Genomic DNA, 25,032 nt, shown 5'->3' on the forward strand with positions numbered 1-25,032 from the left:
GAAACCTCTGGCCTTCACACCCAGCAAACCCCTTCACACCTCATGACCGAGGCCCAGGTCTATCTAGGCTTGCTCACTACCCAGGTTCTTTGTGGCTGTGCTCACTCAAACCCAACACTGGTTGGCCACAGGTTTAAGGGCCTTTCCAGCTGCCATTTGATTTCTGGGCCAGAGGCTTCTGTTTTGATCTATTGTACCAGAAACTGATCATGACCATTGGATTTGTGTTGTCACTTGGTGTCCATGAGTGAAGCAGCAAGTCTGCCTGTTTTAAGCCATGGAAGTGTGGAAATGAATCCTGATTATATTGGGCAAGTTTGACCCAGGACCCTGAGGTGGGTAGATTGGGGTTTGGGTGATGGAGGGAGTAAGGGGGTAGAGTCAAGGGACGCCTGTGCCCAGGGTCTCTTCAACTCACTTGCCTGAAAAAGTATCCCTGATCTAAATGTCTGAATGTCCTATCTGGTAGCACCTCGCTTTACTGTTTCTGAAATTCAGGTCCATTAAAGTCAATGGGAATGAACTTTGGAGAACGCTTACAGCAGGCTGATGCTACCACATAACACGTTTAGTCTTATGGACTAGGGATGGACTTTCAGGCAAGTTACAGCTCTCTATATCCACCTCCCTGTCCACTGGTTGCTTGCTCACCAGCGACACCTATTGGTCAGTGTGGAAACATTAGATGAGGGCATTAGATGTTCAACGCTGTGGATACAACAGCTTGAGACAATCACTTGCTGGCCAGGCAGGCAAGTGAGAGGAAGGCAACTGGCTCTACCTAACCCCTGATCATGGGAGAAGGTGGTGAGACCTCCGCCAGGCACCTATACCTGCAGGAGGGTGAAATACTCACTGGCTCTTGTTGGGAGGTTTCCGCAGCTGTTTGGCCATGACTCGTACGGAGAAGTTATAGAACTGCAGCAGGTTTTGGAAATAGAGGTCAGGAACCACTTCATACTGGGAGGAAACAAACAACAGTCTCTCAGCAAACAGCCAACTCCCCTCGAACAACCACAAATGAAAGCTAAATCCAAAAACCATCTACGGAGCACAAAGTTGCTGTGTAGCGGTTAGCGTAATGCTTTACAGCGCCAGCGACCTGGGTTCAATTCCCGCCGCTGTCTATAAAGAATTTGTACGTTCTTCCTGTGTCTGCGTGGGTTTCCTCCGGGTGCTCCGGTTTCCTCCCACATTCCAAAGATGTACAGGTTAGGAAGTTGTGGGCATGCTATGTTGGCGCTGAAAGTGTGGCGACACTTGCGGGCTGTCCCCAGAACACTACGCAAAAGATTAATTTCACTGTGTTTCGATGTACATGTGACTAATAAAAATATCTTATCTTAATTAAACTCGTGGATACATGGCTCTGTGTTAGAACTCCCACTAAAAACCTCCTGCAGGGGCGTTAGAACCCACACAGGCCAATCAGCCCTTCATGCTCACCTCATCCTGCACCCAATCCAAGGAAAGTCTGTACCTCCGCTGCACTTCCTGTGACACTGTAAACAATAGAAGGTGATTGCAGCCTTCGAAACCCACCTGGGTCTGTAGCCTGGAGGTGGAGTCAGGGGCAGATCCAAAGTAATTAGCCTTAAAAAGGTGTGATGTGGAAAAACGCCTTTACCTTGATCTGATACAATGGGCAGTGAAGCAGATTTTTGGTAACTTTCAAAAGGGAATTGGATAAAAAAAATTGATGGGGAATCTCTTGGAGGACTGTGGGAGTGGGACTGATTGTCAGTTGGCCCAAAGACCTGGCTCTTTGATGCTGAATCATGTTACGATTCTATGAAATGTGTTTGCCCTTGGGTGTAGATCTAATGATCCCTTCCAAGGTGGAGCCAGGAGTGGGCCAATGTGCTCCTCACTGTAAGACAACACAGGGCCACTGCACCAGGTGAACAAGGTAGGGACCACTCACCCACCCACCGTCTTTCTCCTACTGAGCCACCACCAGTTAAGGCCATTGCATCCTCTTCCATCCCGTCCTGTCCTCCTGCCACCCTTCCTCTTCGCCCCTGTAATCTGTTGCCACCCTGTCTCTTCTCATCACCCTCCACTATCCAGCTGTCTCCTCTCTACACCCTCCCCTCCACCCATCCACAACTGATAATCCCCCATCGCTACATCCAGCCCAAACTCACCTCCCTCCCTCCTCACCCCCTCTCCTTTGATTCCTATCATTCCCCAGTGGTGACTAGGAAGACGAATGGGAAAATTAATTTGTTTAAAACACGCCACCTCAGGCTTGGAAGCAATTTAAACTTGAAACTAGTTGTGTGACATTCTGGTCTCATGACTGCCATTACATAACTGGTCAAACTCAGAGCAAAAGGAAGCAAGCCCTATCGTTAACAAAATGATTGACACTGAACTTATCTCAGAGGTATCTACACACAGGCACTGGGGCATATTCAGGCTGCCCTTGTTTTGTACATACCTAGTTCGGGGAGTTCTGTCCTGTGTGAGAGAAAGGTTAGTGTGCACGGTTAGAGTTGTCTGTCTGGCATTGTCAGAGCATAGAGTCATACAGCACGGAAACAGGCCCGTCAGCCCAACTCGTCCATACCGACCAAGGTGCCCACCAAGCTAGTCCCATTTGCCCACATTTGGCCATATCCCTTTAAAGCCTTTCCTATCCACGTAGTTATCCAAATGTCTTTTAAAATGTTGTTATTGTACCTGCCTCAACACCTTCTTGGGCAGCTCGTTCCATTTACCCATCAGCCTCTACATGAAGAAGTTGCCCCTCAGGCCCCTTTTACCTCTTTCACCTCTCATCTTAAACTATGCTCTCTAGTTTTTAGTTCCCCTTTCTTGGGAAAAGACCATATGCATTCACCCCTACCTCTCCCCCTCATGATTTTATACACCTCGATAAGGTCAACTTCAATCTCCTATATTCCAAGGAACAAAGTCCCAGCCTGCCCAACCTCTCCTATAACTCAGGCCCTTGAGTCCTGACAGAAAGCTCATCATCCGCTACACAGCCCTCAGACGCAAAGCCCCACTGCAGCTAGCACTGCTGGTAAATGTCAGACAAACACACAGCCTTTTTGCAGGCTGTATATCGTCCTTTGATCTTTCAGCACAGAATGAAGGGAGGCATGGTAGTGTAGCGGTTAGCGTGATGCTATCACAGCAAATGCGATTGGGGTTCAATTCCCACCGCTGACTGCAAGGAGTTTGTACGTTATCCCTGTGCCTGCGTGGGTTTCCTCCGGGCGCTCCGGTTTCCTCCCACATTCCAAAGACGTATGGGTTAGTAGGTTAACACAGGTGTAATTGGGTAGTGCGGGCTCGTTGGGCCGGAAGGGCCTGTTACTGTGCTGTGTAAATAAATTTTTAAAAATGATAAAGTTTAAAAAGTTTTAAAGTTTTGATGTTGCAATGACATGACTGATACCAGTGCTAACTGGTGGAGCATCAGACTACTTCGTCACGAGCACAGGGAAAGAAACACCACTCTGCTTCAGAAGGTAAAGGCTAGAATTTCTGTCGAACAGCATAATGCTTTCAGTGCTATAGGAAGGAACTTTATTCCAGTTTAATGCTCTGAGAGCTGGCTGTAGTTCCTGACCTTTGGTGCATGTGCCACACTTACACAGGTGCTGTCTGAACACACACAGTGGTATCACTGGCCTTTATCACATGTTGACATCACTTCCACCAACCTCCCCTGTCATCAGGGCCAGCAGTCACTTGGTCATCTCCCTGCGGCTTCAGCACAACTTAAAGGTGCCTGTGGGGTCTGGTGCTTGGACCTGGTCTCAGTCAGGTCTCTCCCATGCCCTCCCCACCATGGCTGTGGATTTCCTAATGAGCCCCCACATTGATCCAATCCTGACCTAGTAGCTAGTCACTGACCATGACCCCAGTGCACCAACTGCCCTGTGGAGACTTCTGAACAGTGTTACTGCTCAAGCATCGTGCTGACTTAGTCCAAAACTCCCCTTTCCACTCAGCGCAGCTTTTAATCCATGTAGAATAATTTCTGGCGTGACAGTAATTGAGGGGCTTAACTCCTCCTTGCTTATTACTACACAGGAGAGGCCATTCAGCCCACCAGGTCCATGTGAGTGAGCAATCACATCAGTCCCATCCCCTCTCTTATTTCTCTCTAACCCTGAAGACCCAAAGAGCAGTTTTGAACAAGTCCAGAGTTTGACTCAGTGAGTCGACTCTCATTGGGTGGCACAGTGATGGGAAAGCCTCGTGCCATCCACTGACACCATGATCTCAACTTCCCCACAGGTGTCACAGAGGACGGGTTGCTGGGAGCCTCTTCGTTGGCCGCTGGATGGAAATAGTGCTGGCCAGGAGGGTCCAGAGCTATTTCTGTCTGGTGGTCAATGAAGAGGCTCCCACCTAGACAAATGAAGACCCCTCTGACAGATCACCTCGTGCTGAAAGATTTTGTTCTTATTTTCTTTTAATGCCTCATCAATTCACCTGTTGAGGCACCAGTCCCAAAATAAAGTTCCTCCTTTATCTGGGGAACCGAACTGCCCTGTTAAGCTGCCTCCTCCTCGCCCAGCATGATCCATCTGAAGCACAGCCTGAATTCCATCATGCTCGGTCATGTTCAATTCAACCCGGAACCCACAGTGAGCTCGAAGACACTACCCCTTTTCTACTGTTGGCAGAAATTGAGCTGGGGTCACAGCGAAGTCAGCCAAGCAGATGCAAAGCTCCTCCACAATGGAAGCACAGACCAGGAACTCAGAGCTGGAGAGAGTCTGGGGTCCCCAGGGCTGGACTCCAGGGGTCTTAGGAGAGTTCACTCTTCCACTTGTGATAACATGAGTGATTTAAGTAAACGTTAGTCAACATTGCAGAGCAAACACTCCCCTACATTAGGTTACACACACCTTCAACAGTACACCAACGTTCAAAAGGATCTGGAAGGTGTCTACTTACATCACTGAAGATCTCATCCAGTTCTTCAGGATCCAGGATAAACTTTGGATAGCCAATCATATTGTAGATTGCATCTGCCTACCAACAGAAAAATAAACAGAGGGTCAGGCAAGAGCTGGTGTTGAATATATTAAGATTGCAAATTATTAAGAGCAATGTTATTGTGTGAATGCCCACACACCCATGTATCAATACCTCCATTGCTACCTAACACAATCCAGGTACACTATGCCGGTCCTGGCAACTGGGGCAACACAGTAGTGTTGCAGTTAGTGCTGCTACCTTACAGCTCCAATGACCTGGGTTCGATGCTGACCGCAGCTGTTAATTGTGTGGAGTTTGCACATCCTCCCTGAGATGTGTGGGTTTCTGCAGGGTGCTCTGGTTTCCTCCAACATCCCCCCGACACGCAGGTGGTTACAGGTATTGGGAACAGTAAGTTATCAATAGAACAGGTAAGTAACAAAAGAATCAAAGGGGAATTGATGGCCACATGAGAAGGAATCAAGCCCCTCAATTACTGTCATGCCAGGAATTATTCCACATGGATTAAAAGCTGCGCTGAGTGGAAAGGGGAGCTTTGGACTAAGTCAGCGTGATGCTTGAGCAATAACATTGTTCAGAGGTCTCCTGAGGAAATGGTTACTGGCCATGCTCCCACAAGCAGTCAACAAACAGAAGTAAAATTCCCAGTGAACAACATTGTGAAATGGGCTGGTCTTCTTGTGATATTAGCTCTGCATCAACATCTCCAACTCAGCGAAGTTCAGTTCAAACAGTCCCCATTCCCAATACATTGTCTGACTGGTTACCACACTATACACCTGTAGCTAATTGAGAATCCTGTTAGGACTAAATGCTCCTCCAATTACGAAATAATAAAAATGAATAGCAGGCTCACCACAGTGTTTATGATCTCAATGCTTGTAGCTTGGACTGAACTTTAACCTTACAATGTATTCATTGGTAGAATGGTAAGGGGGGTGGGGCGGGGAACGATGCAAGTGATTCCAATCTTTGTAAATACTTCCTTGATTACTGAGTGATGGGAGATGCTTGTTCGAATGAACATTAAGGCCTCTTTTAAGTCCAAGGCATGGTTTTTTTCCCTAAAGCAAGTGCATGCGTCTAAAACAGTGGCCAGTTTTGGCAACACTTGGATAACTGAAGGATGAATGCACTGAATTCGAAGGGACAGTGCTGATCACTGCCAGTCAAAGCCCAGAACGAGTTATCAGGCAACACTTGGCTGCTTAACCATCATTTTATTGTCATTGTAGTATCACTGGTACGTTGAACAGCATTGAAGAGATTGATCGGGAATGAAACATTACATCTAAATTACCTGTTCTACAAGGGTCTAGCAAACTAAAGATCCTCTACCAGCCTGTCTGCTGTGACCAAAACCAACCCTGCCCCTGACGATAAAGGAAAATAAAGCCCTGGAAAATGTGGACCAGTTTCCTTTCCTCAGGAGCCTCCTCTCTGTGAAAGCAGATGCTGATGAGATTCACCACCATCTTCAGGGCCTCCACGCAGCCTTTGGTTATCAGAAAAAAGCCTCAAACCTGGCACTCTGCTTATGGTTTACTGGACAGTAATGATCCCTGCCCTACTGTATGCTTCCAAAACATGGACTACTTATAGCAAGCACCTCCGAGCACTGAGGAGTGAGGAGATACCTCCAGCACTGTCTCTGCATTAGAAGGATAAGCAAACCAAAATCAGCATGCCTTCCCAGACCAACATCCTTGGCACTGAGGTCCGAACTACACTTTGCTGCTCCTGCTGGGTGAACCACATTATTGCCATTCTTCTGGTACAGGCAATCTACCCTTAGTTCTGTCACAACAATATTACCAGGTGGACAGAGGAAAAGATTCCAGGATGTTCACAAAGTTAGAGGTATATAAGACAATGAGGGGCATAGACAGGGTGAAAACACATAGTCTTTTCCCTTGGGGGGGGGGGGGGTTGTGTAAAAACAAGAGGGCATAGGTTTAAGATCAGAGGTGAGAGATTTAAAAGGGACATCAGGGGCAGCTTCTTCACGCAAAAGGTGGTGCGTATTTGGAATGAGCTGCCAGAAATAGTGGTTGAGGCGGGCACATTAGCTTCATTAAAAGCCATCTTGATAAGTACGTGGATAGGAGAGGTTTAGAGGGCTATGGGCCAAATGCAGGCACATGGAACTAGCTGACTGGACAACGCTGGATGAGTTGGGCTGAAGGGCCTGTTTCCGTGCTGTATGACTCTATGACTGTAAGTCTCCTTGAAAAAATGTAACATTGGTGCTGTGCCTCAGGAGCTGTTTGGAACATTGGAAGGAGCTGCTCCCCCTCCTAAACCAGCCACCTTCACATGCTTCTTGTGGAGGATTCTCTGAAAATCATGCTGGAAATACATAGCGGGCCAGTCAGCATCTACAGTGACTGAAAGGTTAACTGATTCACTTTCAATGGATGCTGCCTTTTGGCCTCGTCAGCTATCTCCAGACTCACAGAATGGGACTGGAAGCAAATCTTCATCGATCCCAAGAGAATTCCTAAAATGAGGGTTTGTCATCAGTCACTTAACGGTGGACTAAATTGGACCGATTGCCAAGTGACAATGATTCCAAACCTCAATTAAAAAAAGTTTCATTATACCTTTGGGTTATTCAATTCGGTTATTGGTACGCAGTTCAGTATCGCAGGGAAACAAACGAACTTTTATTTCATGGAGCAAAATATCGTAGACAATGAAAATCTGAAACAAGAATGGAAATCGCCAGAAGTACTCAGCAGGTCAGGCAGCATCTATGTTGACCTAAAATGTCTACTGATTCTCTTTCCATGGATACTGCCTTTTGGCTTTTTTATTTTGTGTAGTTTCCACGGTTACGGAATGGGGAGGATGGGAATTGTTCACCGAACTGTGTATGAATCCACTCAGGCACACCAGCTTTCTCGGGCAATTCCCTGCTTGAGTTGTCTCTTCAACACAGCACAGTCTGGCCTGGCATTGGTCCGTCAGGATCCAACCACATGGCAGATCACATTAGAGGGGCTGATGATGATTCGGTATGTCACCAAAGACTCTTACAAATTTCTATAGATGTACGGTGGAGAGCATTCTGACTGGTTGCATCATTACCTCGTACAGAGGCTCCAATGCACAGGACCGCAAGAGGCTGCAGAGGGTTGTAGGCTCAGCCAATTCCATCACGGACACAACCCTCCCCACCATCAAGGACATCACTGTGATAAGACTATTGAACGGTTTCCTTATACGATGAGATGGACTCTGACCTCACGATTTACCTTGTGACCTTGCACCTTATTGCACTGCACTTTCTCTGTACTGTTATTGTTTTTACCCTGTACAACCTCAATGCACTCTTTACTACCTCAATGTAACTGCACTGTGTAATGAATTGATCTGTATGAACAGTATGCAAGACAAGTTTTTCTCTGTACCTTGATACAAGTGACAATAATAAACCATAACCAATACCTATGTATTGCCTCACTACGTCAGACAATCATTCTTTTGCATGTGTGGACTGGAAGAACAAGAAGAGCTAAAGCAACCTGGACAACTGGCACTGTTACCCCACGACTGGTATATCTGGCCCCTGGAAACTCAGATCTTCTGTCTCCAGGTCAGTCAGCATTCACGATGCAATCACGAAGGCACGCCAACAGCTCTACTTCATTAGGAGTTTGAGGAAATTCGTTATGTCACCAAAGACTCTTACAAATTTCTACAGATGTGCGGTGGAGAGCATCCTGACTGGTTGCATCACCGCGTGGTATGGAGGCTCCAATGCGCAGGATCGCAAGAGGCTGCAGAGGGTTGTAGACTCAGCCAGTTCCATCACGGCACAACCTTCCCCACCATCAAGAACATCTTCAAGAGGCGGTGCCCTCTTCTTGTTACTACCTTCGGGGAGGAGGTACAGGAGCCTGAAGACCCGCACTCAATGATTCAGGAACAGCTTCTTCCCCTCCGCTTTCAGATTCCTGATGGTCCAAGAACCCATGAACACTGCCTCGCTATTTCTTTATTTTGCCCTATTTATTTATTTTTGTGATTTATAGTAATTTTATGTCTCTGCGCTGTACTGCTGCTGCAAAACAACAAATTTCACATCATATAATTCAGTGATAATAAATCTGACTCTGATTCATTTGTATACCCTCAAAACACAGCACATCTGGCACCAGGGCAGCCCTGTACCTGGTTTCCTGGACTGCCAGCACTCACCATGCATCGAACGTTATATCTCCCAGAAGCAGCTGGAGGTGAATTGAACAAGAATTCATTCATCTCTTCAGGAAGGGCAGATATCAGTGGAAACTGGACGAAGCATCATTGACCTGAAACCATGACTCTGTCTCCTTTGGTTTGGTTTGGTTTGGTTTGGTTTATTATTGTCACTTGTACCGAGGTACAGTGAAAAGCTTATCTTACAAACCGATCGTACAGGTCAATTCATTACACAGTGCAGTTACATTGAGTTAGTACAGAGTGCATTGATATAGTACACGTAAAAACAGTAACAGTGCAAAGTGTCACAGCTACAGAGAAAGTGCAGTGCAATAAGGTGCAAGGTCACAACAAGGTAGATCGCGAGGTCATAGTTCATCTCATTGTATAAGGGAACCGTTCAATAGTCTTACCACAGTGGAGTAGAAGCTGTCCTTAAGTCTGGTGGTACGTGCCCTCAGGCTCCTGTCTCTTCTACCCGATGGAAGAGGAGAGAAGAGAGAATGTCCCGGGTGGGTGGGGTTTTTGATTATGCTGGCTGCTACACCAAAACAACGAGAGGTAAAGACGGAGTCCAAGGAGGGGAGGCTGGTGTCTGTGATGCGCTGGGCTGCGTCCACAACTCTCTGCGGCTTCTTGTGGTCCTGGGCAGAGCAGTTGCCGTACCAAACCGTGGTGCATCCAGATAGGATGCTTTCTATGGTGCATCGGTAAACGTTGGCGAGAGTCAAAGGGGGCAAACCAAATTTCTTTAGCCTCCTGAGGAAGTAAGGGCTCCTTCTGCACGCGTGCTGCCTGAACTGCCAACAATCTCCAGTACCTGAAATATTCTGAAACCACGAGCAGCCCTGCCCTGACCAGGACTGTAAGAACCATTCACAGCTCAGCCCTTCCACATCTACGCCGCTCAGCCCACCGTCCGGTTGAATTGTTTTCACTTTACCTTCTCTCTTGCCGCTTTTTTAGTCTCTTCATCCATCCACGGGACCTTCCTTATTCTCTCTTTGAAAGCCACTTTAATTTCAGAAATTATCCCTTCTGCCTGTAGAACAGTGTCATTATTTAGTCTATTTAGTCCAGTACAACAGACACATGGTACAAGTTATTATACAAATAATAATGAAAGCTTTGAAGTTAACTGGACTGTCATGGAGTCATACAGCATGGAACAGGCCCCTCGGCCCACAGAGTCCATGCTGACCATCAACCACCCACTTACACTGATCCCATTATATTCTCCCCACATTCCCATCAACTGCCCCCAGATTCTACACTCACCTGCACACTTGGGGCACTTTACAGTGACCAATTAACCTACCAACCTGCATGTCTTTGGAATGCGGGAGGAATCCAGAGCACCCAGAGGAAAGCTCGTGGTCACAGGGAGAATGTGCTGAAAAAACAGATCTGAAAGTGGATCGGGAACCATTCCATTTTCTTCACCTTTCTTTTCTGACTCTTGTTGGCTACAGTTCAATGAGCAGCGGGATAGCTTCTGGTGTCTCTACCAGAGACTGGGTATCCTGTGTGAGTGCCTCACCTCCTGACGCCCCGTATACAAGGCGCAATCAGGAGTGTGATGGGACCTTCACCACTTGCCTGGATAAGTGTAGCTCCAACAACTCTCAAGAAGCCCAACACCATCCAGGACAAAACAGCCTGTATGATTTGCAGCCCACCCACCATCGTAAACATTGACTCTGTCCATCCTGGTGCGTGGTGGCTGTGGCTCATCAACCACAGGTTGTCGCCCAGCATCTTGCCCAGGCTTCTTCAATAGCACCTTCCAAACTTGTGGTGCTCAGTGAGAGGTTTGCCACGCAAACGAGCGCAGGTTTCTCTAATTCTGCAGTCCATACCACACTGCACTGAGCAAAGGGATAGCACTGAACACTGCCCACCCCCACAACACCAACCGTAACAGTCCAAACCAGCCCGATCCCCAATATATGATTCGGATGGACAAGAAGCTGGCGGAAGCAAGTGGCACCACGTTCATTGTCCCTCGGGGCGCTGGGCCCTGTTGTGTTGAACTTATTGCTGGGAATATACAGCATGCGGCTGAAGCACAGTGTGCGGGGGGAGCGATGAGGTACCTGATCAAAACATATCACAGCTCAACCAGAACACCCTGCCCTCGTGTTGGATGCTGCTTCTTGGTATCATTGAGAAAAATTCCAGAAAGATGGTGAGGGCAACAGGGCCTGGACCCATAGAGCGACAGGCCATAGAGCTCACCCTGTAAGCACAGGAGGGGAGGTCACTGATGACTGTGGCAAAGTCGTGACCTCCAGCGGCCCTGTGGCCAGACTAGGTAACGATCGACAGACTGAGGGAGTCTCCCTCTCAGGCTCCTTTTACTAGTCCTACAGCCGCACCCCTCCCCATAGTTGCATTGTGTGACTTGATTTCACACTGCACAGTGCACAGATATTCAACAACTACGTGCAGTCTTCACTTTGTGCCGTGCTTGCTGATCCCAACATGGGAGTGTTATTTGGCCCATCATTCCCACATTGGAGCAAAGTTTTCAAGCCGAGGTGTCTGCTCTAGTTACTTCTGCTCCATCCTTTGACAGTCTCCCTCTTCAGATACGTAATCCAGTCTCTTCAATCACTGTTGGAATGCCACACCTGGACTCAGTAATTGGAGCGGGCAAGAAAGAAAAGGTGACGGCACATCAGTGACTCTTGCATGGCAGGAAACACCTGCTGGCATCAGTTCAGCACTTGATCAGCAGTGATGGGCAGCTGAATTGCCAACCAACTCACTGTTTCTGCCCATCCATCAGGAGTGTTGATAGAGATCAATCAACTCGATGAAAGTGCCCTCTGGTCTGTCCAAAACTCTCTGGTTTGTAAAGCAAGATGTTGTCCCAATACATTAAATTAGAGCACTTCAAGGTCCAAGACTGTGTGCTGAAGGACACACTAACACTCGGTGCAGCCACTGTAAGTGCGAGATCAGTAGGGGCCGCAGTTTAAGACTCTCTTGCCACCCCGTGATCTGTTTGCTTAAGGATTGTATATTAATAATAACTGATGTTGTGCTGATGTTAGACAATTAGAATAACATGATGAAAATGTTGACTTGAATGTTCTGTATCATGCACATCCCAAATTTTTAGGAATAAAGCATATTTTGGGAAAAAAATTCACACCCATCCCTTCGCAACCGCTCCAACAGCCCCTCCTCAGCACACAGAAACAATTGGAAAAGCCAAGCCTGATCATTTGTAAATGTACTTATTTGATTAACTATCTTGTGAAATTTAAACAAGTTACAAAATTTCTGGAACTCAAAGGTTCAAACATTGAGGAACTTGAACAGTTGCATACATAAGGGGGGTCATTGAAAGATAACACTCACATTTATAACCCTGGGGTGACTCAAAGCGGGAAATGCACCTGGAGTTCAGCTCCTGTTGAAGGAATCACAGCCAATCTGTACACAGCAAGCTCTTGTGTACTGCAAGGTGATTATGACCAGATAATGTGTGTTTGTGGTGTTTGATTAAGAGATAAATATTGGCCAGAGCATCAGGGATGACGTGCTGGCTCTTTGAGAATTTGTTTCAGAGTGTGTTCCTGGGTCTAGCCAGCACAACACAGAGTCCTATATTATGCAAATATTCAGGATGGAACACGACAAATACCTCTGTGCCTCTTCAAAGATCTTCCCAGCAAAACGATATTCTTGGAGGACGTGGACAATGATCCCACTTCCAGTGCATCCATTACCAGGGCAACACGTGGTGCCACTGATATTCCAACCATTCATGAAGAATCTGACGGAGAGGGCCCTCCTCACCACCAGTCAGAAAGATCTGCTGATGGAACATTTTGCCAAAGGACATTGACACTTTGTTTGGGAAACCACTCGACAGGTTCCTCCTCCTGTTCCTGCACAGCTCTGATGGCATTTTGTCAACGCACAGCACCGTCCTAATGCGAGGCTCGCTCCTCAGACCCAAAATCCCAAATAAGAAGTGAGGGGAATAAAGGATCAATCAGACCAGTCACCAGAGAGCACACCTGAACTGAGCAGTGTGCGGTGATAAGAATTCCAAGCATTTTCACTGCCAGCGTCAGTCAAAGCTGAAACGCCTCAACATCACTCTTACCCACTGTTTTAAAAAGGAATTTCATTACAATTATACATCTCAAGTTATTCACAATTAGAGAGAGCATAGTGATGGTCTTGACTTACAATCTGCTTGCTGTCATCAGCAAATGCTGCTTTAACAAACAAAGCTCCAAGTGAAAACCCAAGAGTTCCATCAGTGTCACTGATACATGCCTTCCATCGAGTGTTACATGCCTGGAAGGAAGAGGGGAAAGGACAAGGGTTAGAGCAAGTTAAGACTTAGCCAAGGTATAGCTGCTGGATAGCATAGACAATGGTCAAACCTCTTTCCTTTACACGGAGCTTCCCAGGAATATATCGGCACCACCACTACTCCTGTTCTTCGCCAGCAAGAGCAACAGTGGTCCGAAGTTAATACACCGCACCGTCCCTGAAAATTTCATTTCATTTATGTATAAAACCAATGAGGAACTGTGACAGAATTCATATCATATCCAGAAAAGATATCTACACCTATTAAACCAGTGATGGGTTGAAGCTGGGGAAGATTGGAATGGGATGCAGCTGGCCAGTTTTTTGGCCAGGATCTATAGTGAGAAAAGTCCTCAAAACAACCAAATTCAGTCACTCACACAACTCAGATAAATGTCACCAGTAAACTCAGTTAGATTTCCATTTTCATTACCAACTTGTTTTAGAACTTTGCTAATGAGATCCTTACTAGTTCCATATATCTGCAGTTTAACTCTCCTGTTTAACTGGTAAAGTAGGACTGGTATAAAATAACTGATTCTCTCACCTCACCCACTGAGTATTTCTCGTATTTTCTGTTTTTATTATAGATTTCCAGCACCTGCAGTATTTTGCAGTACTTCCAGCTTATGAAGTAAACCAGGTATTTTTAGAGGACCTACTAAGCGTGGTGACACTTGTGGGCTGTCCCCAGAACACTTTACACAAAAGATGTATTTCACTGTGTGTTTTGATGTACATGTGACTAATAAAGATATCTTATCTTATCTTATGCTGTGATTTATTCTATGATAATTTTCCAACCTGTAATACAAAGTCACCTCACAGTGGTCATACAATATAATATGTACATATAATATTCTTCTGTAATACACAGATGATCTCATTATTGTTTGTGTTTTCCCAATGCTGTTACACATCAGAAGACAAACCTATGTAGCGAGTACTATCGCATTTTATACTCATAATGACAAAGGTGAAGGCCATTCAGCCCACAGTCCATGCTGGCTCCCAGGGGAACAATCCCATCAGTCTCATTTCTCTTCCTTTCCCTGTACTCCTGCACCGTTCTCTCTCTGATATGCCCATCAACTTCCCTTCGATCCTTTTGTCATTAACCTGCACTATGGGGTAATTAACAGTCGTTAATTAATTTACCAGCTTCCAATCTGATTGTCGGCGAGCATAAGGTAATATGGTTTACCTCAGTGGGCTCAATGGGAATGTTGCACAGAAGGATTGGGATCATCACTGATTGCTGCATTGTGACATATTTTAACACATCTTTCAATATCTAAAGAGGGTGAGGTGAGATGCAATGATATACCTCACCTGGGCTCAGAGACGAACCAGTTCAGTTGCTAGTCCTTATCCCCCCCTATGTCTGTGATGTGGACTGCGGTCCACTGGGACAAACCAGCCTGACTGTGGAACGACACTGAAGATCTGGGCTCCCTCAGGGACAGCTACTTGGTTAACTGAAATTTAATCCCAAGCAATATGAGGTAATACATTTGGGAAGGTGGAACAAGGCAATAAAACGTGAGAAGTGTGCAGGATACCCACGGATACTTAAAGGTAGTAGCGCAGGTTGAAAAGACATATGGGATGCTTTTCTTCATTTGCTAAGGGATTTTTTTTATATTTCAAAAACAAACTTTGTTCATAATGAAAAATATATACAAAAGAATAAACACAGTGCAAAGCTTTTACATTCATGGTTCAGTGGTGTTAACTTATTTTTAAAACTATAGCACCACTGCCACTCATGTGGCCCCCTGGGGTGAAGCACCATTTCTATGTTTGAGGGTCTTCCCCACTCATGTGCGGTAGCGGAAGGAGCCCACACTGTGGTCTTTCCCCACAGAAACTTTGCATTGGCTGCACCGAGCTTCAGTGCGTCCCTCAGCACGTACTCCTGCAGCCTGGAATGTGCCAGCTGGCAGCTTTCCCTTATAGACATCTCGCTGAGCTGGAAGACCAACAAGTTTCGGGCAGACCAGAGGGCGTCCTTCACTGAGTTTTTTTTTAATTTCAAAAATAAACTTTATTCATAATAAGATGTACATATAAAGGAAGAAATAGTGCAAAAACCCCCCTGAAAACCTTAACATTCATGGTTGTTACATTCAGTAGTGTAAAACTTTAAAGAGGGAATAAACCACAAACATAGCACCATTGCCACTCATGTGGCTCCCTGAGGTGATACCCCTTTCATTGTTCGAGGGGCTTCCCCACCCACCTCTGCCCCTCCATGTGTGGTAGTGGAAGGAGCCCAGTCTGTGGACCTTGCCCACAGAGACTTAGCATTGGCTGCACCGAGCTTCAGTGCATCCCTCAGCACATCGTCCTGCAGCCTGGACGTGCCAGTCGGCAGCTTTCCCTTACGGACATCTCGCTGTGCTGGAAGACCAACAAGTTTTGGACAGAACAAAGGGCATCCTTCATCGAGTTGATGACCTTCCAGCAGCACATGATGTCTGTCTCGGTGTGTGTCCCCAGAAACAGCCCGTAGATTAGAGAGTCCTCTGTCACGCAGCTGCTGGGGATGAACCGGGACACGGACCCTCGCGTCCGTCTCCACACCCTCTTAGCAAATCCACAGTCTGCAAAGAGGTGGGTGACCATTTCTTCCCCATCGCTGCCGTCCCGAGGGCAACGTACATTGGGGGTGATAGGTCATCTGCAGAGTCTTTCACCGAGTTGATGGAAGCTATTTCCCAAGGAAGTTATGCTGGAACACTAATTAGGTTACAGCTTGAGTTCAGTTGCAGTGACCACATCACAGGAGAGGTGCCTTTACACTGGAGAGGCTGCAGAGGATGTTTATGGGGGTGTTACCAGGACTGGAAAATGTTTAGCTGTGAGAAAAGACTGGATAATTGGGGATTGTTTCCTTTGGAATGGGGAGCTGAGGTAAGACTTAAGTTGAGGCATATAAAATAATGAGCAGCCTAGACAGAGTAAATACGAAGAACCTATTACATTATGCTAATAGGTTGAAAACTAGTGGGCAGAGATTTAAAGCAGTTGGTAGAAGGATTAGGAAATTGACAAATATTTTTTTCCTGAACCCTAATGGTGATGGGGTCTGGGACTCACTGCCTGAAAAATCCTCATTGCATTTAAACAGCATTGGGATGTGCACTTGAAGAGCTGTGACCTGCAGGGCCACAGACTGACTGCTGGAAAGTGGGATTAAGTTGGGTAGCACTTCATTGGCCAGCACATTTATGATGGGCTGAATGGCCTCCTGTGTGTTCTTAATTCTACTTCTTAATTCTATGTACAACCAAAAGCAGTAAGATGAGAAGAGAGAAGTAAACAAAGCAGCAGAAAGTGAAACATGATGACTTGTTGAGAGACCATATGTGTGTACTGCTCTCCCCTATTTCCCTCAAGAATAATAGAAGTGTAGGAAAGTTGTTCATTTACACTGCAGTTCAAAGTGAGGAGAGATGCAGAGTTTGAAGGCACAGACACTCAAACTGGAAAACAAATATCAGGGCCAGATATCTGTGTGGTTGAGAGAAGTTGTTCAGATACTAATCTCAGATCCTATAGCCATGTCTCAGACCAGCCTGTGAATTGGATTGACAAGTGTACATGCTCCCAGTGGGACCATTCACTTCTGCTCTGATGGCTATTGTGAAATGCTGGCAGGACATAAGAAAACATCGTTAATGAAAACTGATGTCAGATGGCCCTAAAGGACTGAATGTAGAGCAGTCACCTGCTCTAAGGACCTGGTTAAAATACTGCAGTGGCTCATTTTTTAGTTCATCGCTGCTTGTCTAGAAAATCAGAAAGTGTGGCGCAGTTGAATCTCTCACTATAGTGGATAGCGGTACAAGATAGATTTCTTCTTGAGCTTTTTGCTTGTTTCTTGGGGCCCGGGGTTGGGGGCAGCTGTAATCGAGGAAGCTTCAACAGACAGGAGGTTTTGGGCTTTAAGAACGTAAACATAATAATGTAAGAATTAGTAGGAGGAGTAGATACTCAGCCCTTCAAACCTGCTCTGCCATTTATCAAGATCATAATGGCTCAGTGCCATTTTCCTGCTCCTCCATATCCCTTGATTCCTTTAATACTTAGAAATCTATCCTTCTCTGTTTTGTGTTGAACTCAATGACCGAGGCTCCACAGGTCTCTGAAGTAGAGCATCATCGGATTCATCGGAGACACAAGAGACCGCAGATGCTGGAATCTGGAACGACAACCTGCTGGGAGAACTCAACAAGTTGTTCCAACAGATTGTTTGTCGCTCCAAAGATTCATGAATGAAGAAATTTCCCTCCTCTCGTTTCTAAGCAACCTACTTCTTATTCTGAGACTTCGAACCCAGTCTCTAGACTTCTCAGTTGGAGAAACATCTTCTCTGCATCCAGCCTGTTGAGATACTGAAATCATCTTTCATTCTTCTAAACTCTAGAGGACACAGGCCTAGTATACTCAATCTCTCCTCACACGGAAAACGTGCCATCCCAACCAAACCAACTAAGTTTGATTGAATCTTCACTGGGCTCTCTCTCTCTCTCTCCTGGCCTCCAGCAGTGGTGCTCTGAGCATGTCTGAAGGTATTCCCCAATGGATGATGGATGAGTTCGGGTGAAGAAATCAAGGGATACACGAGTTTTATAACTGGACACTGGTTCCTGGTTTTGACAACATCAACACAGATGCACCTCAGGGCTACGTGCTTAGCCCCCTACTCTGCTTTCTCCACACCTACAACTGTGTGGCTAAGCATAGCTCCGATACCATCTACAGTTCACCGACGACATCACTATTGATGGCAAAATCACAGATGTGACAAGACGGCATACAGGAGTGAGATAGGTCAGCTGGTTTAGTGGTGTCATAACAACAACCTTGCGCTCAATATCAGCAAACCAAGGAACTAATTGTGGACTTTAAGAAGGAGAAGTCAGGCGAACATACACCAGTCCTCTTGAAGGGTCTTTGGTGGAAAGGGTGAGTAGCTTCAAGATCCTGAGTGTCAACATCTCAGAGCACCTATCCTGGGCCCAGCACAAAGATACAACCATGAAGAAGGTGCGCCAGCATCTCCACTTTCTTAGAGGTTTAAGGAGATTTGGCATGTCATTGAAGACTCTGACAAACTCCTACACGTGTACAGTGGAGAGCATTCTGACTGGTTGCATCACCGCCTGGGATGGAAACTCCAATGCACAGGAATACAAGAGGCTACAGAGAGTGGTGGACTCAGCCAGTTCCATCATGGGTACAGCTCTTCCCACCATCGAGCACACCTACACGAGGTGATGTCTCAGGAAGGTGGCAACTGTCATCAGGGACTTCCACCATCCGGGCCATGCCCTCTTCTCGATGCTGCCATCAGGCAGGAGGTACAGGAGCCTGAAGACCCACACCTCAAGGCTCAACAACAGCTTCTTCCCCACTGCTGTCTGTAAGGAGTTTATATATTCTCCCCATGTCTGTGTGGGTTTCATCTGGGTGCTCTGGTTTCCTCCCACATTCCAAAGATGTACAGGTTAGGAGCTGTGAGCATCCTGTGTTGGTGCCGGAAGTGCGGTGACACTTGTGGGCTGCCCCCAGAACACTCTTCGCAAAAGATGCATTTCACTGTGTGTTTCGATGTACATGTGACTAATAAAGATATCTTATCTCTCAATCTTGCATTAGTGCCATTATGTTTATTTTGTTTACTTTGCCTATGTGTAAGTTATGTATAAGTGACATTAATTTATGTTAATTTATGCTTGTGTGTGTCTTGCACTGTACTGCTGCTGCAGAAAACTAAATTTCATGGCATTTATATCCTGTGTATGTATGCATATGACAACAATAAACTTGACACATGCCACACTCCTGTAGAAATGGGTGAAATAAATAAAGCAAATTTCAGGGTAAGCTGGATAAACAAACGGGAGAGAAATGAATTAAAAGGATAGTTTTTGCAGGGTGTTATTTAAAGTTGAAGGGATGAATGGCTTGCTGGATGTAAATCAATGAACTCATCTGTGTAAGAAGAGTAATAAAGGAAGAGTTTAACACTGAGCTGGGTGGAGGGGAGAAGTTGGGGGGGGGGGGGAGGAGAAACAAAGCAACTCGCTGAACAATGAAGAATCCAGTTGATGGAAGGTCTGTCTGCTTCATTGAGCATTAACCATGAGCAGCTTTCAAGCAGATAATGCAACCAAACATCAGCCCTTCACCTGCTGCACTCACTAGAAAACTCCACAAGGTTTGAATTTGCTCTTTGTTTTTAGAATTAAATCAGGAAGTATGCAGTGGATTCTCATCGTCTTCACATTTGATGGAATCCCCTGAAGGTAGTGCCTTTCTTTAAATGTGTAACAGGCTTAAAGGGCCATCCCCAAACTTGAACATTCACTTAAAAGATAAAAGCTCAGAAACTGTTCTGTACTTAACTGGAGGTTAATAGTGGGGGCAGGTAGCACTTTGTGCATGGACTCCCACAACGCAACAAGGGAGGCCTAAGGAAATACATTGTGTGCACTTAATGAGGTCTGTGCTCTGCTAGTGGGGTCAGGGCAACACCTGGAAGTTATTGTATAATGAGAGTGATGATGTGTAGTATTTAGAGGCATGCTGCTGAGGGGCCCCAGAATGGAGTGGGGTTCAGCCAGGAAGTGGCAAGCCTACATTGAAGACTGGGTTGGGGTTAGTTGGGTGATGTGGGAGTCTGAAGGAGACTCACAGCAAGGGTGTGAGGTGCAAGATGTAAGCAGATAACTTAAAACAACCTGACTGTAGGTGGATCTAAGTTCTGTGCACCATTTCCTAGACCTGCTGAAACAGCTCTTGCATTTTGCTGATTGGTTGTGAAACCCTGCTTCCCACACACTTCCTATCTCTCACTACACATTTCAACACACTCACCGTCTGTTAAGGTAAGGAGCCTCAGGTGACATGGAGGATTCTGAGAGGGAGTGACAGCCCCACACAGAGTAGAATCAGAATCAGGTTTATTATCCGGGACATGCCCTCTTCACGTTACTACCATTGGGGAGGAGGTACAGGAGCCTGAAGACCCACGCTCAATGTTTCGGGAACCTTGTTATTCCTCTTTTGCACTATTTATTTATTTTTGTAACTTATAGTGATTTTTGTGTCTTGCACTGTACTGCTGCCGCAGAACAACAAATTTCACGGTATATGTCAGTGATAATAAACCTGATTCTGATTCTACTCTGTGTGGGGCTGTCACTCCCTCCCAGAATCCTCCATGTCACCTGAGGCTCCTTACCTTAACAGACAGTGAGTGTGTTGAAATGTGTGGTGAGAGATTGGAAGTGTGTGGGCAATGTGGGATGCCACTGTGTGCCTGGGCACTTCTGTGTGCAGGCATGCTGTAAATGAATGAATTCTAGGCCAGAGAGCCCAGTGAAACCTTTAATCCACTCTGTGTAAATTAATTACATCCACCTGGTATGGAGTCTCCAATGCGCAGGATCGAAAGAGGCTGCAGAGGGTTGTTTAGTCAGCCAGATCCATCATGGGCACAACCTTCCCTGGCATCGAGGACACCTTTAAGAGGCGGTGCCTCAAGAAGGTGGCATCCATCATTAAGGATCCTAACCACCCGGGACATGCCCTCTTCACGTTACCACCGTTGGGGAGGAGGTACAGGAGCCTGAAGACCCACACTCAATGATTCAGGATCAGCATCTTCCCCTCCGCCATCAAATGTCAGAACGGTCCACGAACCCATGAACACTACCTCGTTATTCCTCTTTTGCACTATTTATTTATTTTTGTAACTTATAGTAATTTTTGTGTCTTGTTGCTGCAAAACAACAAATTTCACAACATACGTCAGTGATAATAAACCTGGTTTTGATTCTACTCTGTGTGGGGCTGTCACTCCCTCTCAAAAACCTTTGTGTCACCTGAGGCTCCTTACCTTAACAGACAGTGAGTGTGTTGAAATTTGGCCTTGTTGCAACTTCTTGGCATTTGGAAATCAAAGAACGTTTGCCTTCCTTCATTTCTGATTTAAAATGATCATTTCCATTTGATGCATAGTGAGACTGTCTTCCCTGAGACAGGCAGGGAGAAACCCTAGATGGCACCCTTGCTGGTTTTTGGAAAGTAGCTAGGTTCATTACTGAGCATGGCTGTATGGGAGATGAGTGAATGTAAATGTGTTAAATGGTGCAGACTTGACTACCTGCGTGATTTTGACAATAATTCTGTTCCCAATGAAATTTCAGGAATTTTCCATCAGATAATTTCTTCAAGAATTTGTAAGTTGGTAGGGCTGTTCTTGTATGTTTCCTTTTACGTCAGCAGTGAATAAAGCATTCAGAGGAGCTAAATGTCTCACGTAAAACCACAGGATGAATTTTTGAAATTGCAATGAATCCATTTGATCTGATTTTTGGCCGCAGCTTGCAGTGCAAGGGTCACGTGCTTTTCCAGGTAATTATTTCTGAGCATAAACTGAAGGCAAATACCACCACCTGTCTGAGTGTTGGTACCAGAGTGGTGTCCATTGATCTTTAATTTACAGAGCAAAGGTCATTGGGTCAGCTGAGATCTGATAGTAAAGAGCAGGCCTCTTCCTGTGAGTTCAGATTCCTCATCCAAACAATTTGACTGTGCTACTCATTAAGCTACGGACAACTTCCTTGGAAGAGTGCACTCTCTGATTAACTACTGATATTGCCCTCGAATGGCTTTCAATTGCCAGGCATTAACCCCTTGCCTGCTTGACTCAGTATAATGAGGATTTAAATTTTTCACTTGTTGGGAGTTTGCTGTGTGTTTTTTCTGCTCTCTGTGTTCTCTGATAGAATTAGATTCAGTATTAGATACAATCTGATAAAACTGCAAGAGAACTTGCATGCATAGATGTCAAGGAAAATCTACTGGAGCACAGGGTGAAAGCAGGTTAGTGGGACTAATTTCAGAGAGTTTTTATCGCTGTTTGACTCCTTTAGTTACATGTAATTCACAATCTTTCAAGATAATTAGCAGCAAGTCTTTTGCTTTTACCCAAAGCACAGACAGTTCAAGTCAACCTTCTGCACTGTTCTGGAGTGAAGCAATATAATTTCCACCATTCCTCATTCTTAGAAGGTTTTGGTATTGGTTTATTATTGTCACTTGTACCAAGGTACAGTGAAAAACTTGTCTTGCATACTGTTTGTAAAAACAATAACAGAATAACAGAGTAAAGTGTCACAGCTATAGGGAAGTGCATTGCAGGTAGACAGTAAGATGCAAGGTAGATTGTGAGGTCAAGAGTCCATCTCATCATACAAGGGAACCGTCCAATAGTCTTATCACAGTGGGATAGAAGCTGTCCTTGAGCCTCCTGTATCTTCTGCCTGATGGGAGAGGAGAGAAGCAAGAGTGACCCAGGTGGGTGGGGTCTTTGATTACATTGGCTGCTTCACCAAAACAATGAGAGGTTTAGGCAGAGTCCATGGAGGGGAGGCTGGTTTCCGTGTTGAGCTGGGCTGTGTTCACAACTCTCTGCAGTCTCTTGCGGTCCTGGCAGAGCAGTTGCTGTACCAAGCCGTGATACATCCAGATAGGATGCTTTCTATGGTGCATCGATAAAAGTTGGTGAGTGTCAAAGGGGACATGCCAAATTTCTTTAGCCTCCTTCTTTATATTTACTAAAGAATTCAGGAGAAACAGAGAAGTTGAAACCTGCTCCCACACAGAGTTGAGGAAAAGATGGCAGATGGGGAAAGGAATGGATGGATGGGCTTTGGGGTTAGCTGAAGAGAGATGTGTGGAGCCTAAGGACTGGCATGTGTTGGATCAAGTGGCCTTCTGTGGCTTTAATGTCATTGAATACCCAGGGGCGTAGCCATGGGTGTTACAGCCCACCCACTCAGAACTCAGACGCACCCAGAGTGCATTGGGCCTGTGCTGGAACGTTGGGCTGTGGAGGCAGTGTGCTGATTGGGAGGGGTGTCTGACACCCTGCAACATCCCAGGAACCCCACCACTGATCCACTGGCTCAAAGCATTGGGATGAAGACCCACCTACTCATGCACAATCCCTAGAGAAACAAAGGACTGGAGATGCTGAAATCTAGACTGAAAACACGATAATGCTGGAGGAACTCAGCAGGCCAGGCAGCATCAATGGAGAAAAGCAGGCGGTCAACGTTTTGGGTCAGGACCCTTCTTCAGGACTGAAGATAGGAAAAGGAGGGAAAAGCAGAGCAGTGATAGGTGATTGGTCAGTGATAATTCAGTGTAAGGCTCTTTCCACAGACGCTGCTGAGTCTTTCTAGCATCTTCTGCTTTTATTTCAGATTTTCAGCATCTGCAGCTTTTTGATTTTCATTTCGTGATATTATGAAGCTTTTTTGAGGGAGAATCAATTAAGAACATAGGAAAGACCCAAGAGCTAAAATAAACTGGCAATGCTCTGTTTGTTCTCTGCATAGATTACAATTAATCGAGACATGTGTGCAACCTAAACTCTTTACCTGTATTAGGCCTTGGGAATTGTCCCAAATCTAAGGACATCAATCAATTCACCTTGAGACCCATCACCACCTTCGCAAAAGCAACCAGGTATGGGTGATAAATACCAGACATGCTAGTGACGCCCAGATCCTGAATCCTTTAATTCAACATCTATGAATTACAAGTTATTAATGAAGCTCCTATTCAGAGGCCAATGGAAAACAAAGCCAGGATTTGGTGGCTTCTACCCCTGCCTGAATTCACAGATGCTGCACAGCCGATCTACACTGCTGGGAACATGCAAACCTGTCCCCTAGAAAAAAACAGACCCAACGAATGTTCACCATAATAGAACCTTCCAGAAGAAAGTCAGTCAGGCAGTTGTCTAAAACAGGTTGGTCACATTGTCCTGGTACTAAGACTCTTACCGACTTTTGCTTTGATGTCGCTTTGCAACAGTCACGGTTGGGAGCATGGCTATTTTGTTTTGTATTTATTTTCCATTGCTTAATGTTTATGTATTGTCCAAGAAACCAGGAAAAATCCCATACTTCTTGCATGCGTTAGGCAAAACAAACATGACACATGTTACGGTTTAGTTCCCTCGGGCTTACTGCATTCAATTGCACAAACTCAGTTTAACAAAGGGCACACAGTAACACCAACGTGTGATGGATATTGTATTTCAGTAATTTATCCAATTTAGTTTCAGCTCAGTATCTGTTTTTGAGAAGCATGACCTCAAAATGAATTTCAAAATGACATAGATTTGTGCTTGAGGACATTGGCAGAGCTAAACCAGAAGTAAACCCTGGACCAAAAATTACTCGCATTTACTATAGGAAGGGAGATTTTTCAGACCCAAAGTGTTTGAACGTTAGTATAATAAGTACATAGCCAGCTTCTCTGATCCAGTCCAGATTTCTAGTCAAACCCAGAAATGAACAGGAAAAATACAAAAAGTAAATCAGAGTGGATGCTTCTCAAATTGAATCAAATCTGGATTATGTTGGATTAATGTCAATACATCTTTGATGATCCAATTAAATGAGAATCTGTGCTGGGCTCTCGGCTCTA

General features: G+C 45.6%; 1 protein-coding gene across 8 annotated transcripts in view; it reads right to left on the reverse strand.

Moving 5' to 3' along the window:
* Positions 1 to 25,032, reverse strand: part of LOC127583286 (endothelin-converting enzyme 1-like) — a 251,969-nt gene that overhangs the window by 23,635 nt on the left and 203,302 nt on the right. For all 8 annotated transcript variants that reach the window (XM_052039077.1, XM_052039080.1, XM_052039078.1 and 5 more), the window contains 4 exons: positions 13,384 to 13,494; positions 10,118 to 10,216; positions 4,924 to 5,001; positions 857 to 960 (listed from right to left, as the gene is read on the reverse strand). In XM_052039077.1, the coding sequence (XP_051895037.1) occupies positions 857 to 960; positions 4,924 to 5,001; positions 10,118 to 10,216; positions 13,384 to 13,494 (392 nt within the window). The remainder of the gene's footprint in view (positions 1 to 856; positions 961 to 4,923; positions 5,002 to 10,117; positions 10,217 to 13,383; positions 13,495 to 25,032) is intronic.

Source organism: Pristis pectinata, chromosome 26 (genome assembly GCF_009764475.1).
Source record: "Pristis pectinata isolate sPriPec2 chromosome 26, sPriPec2.1.pri, whole genome shotgun sequence".
Lineage (NCBI taxonomy): Eukaryota > Metazoa > Chordata > Chondrichthyes > Rhinopristiformes > Pristidae > Pristis > Pristis pectinata.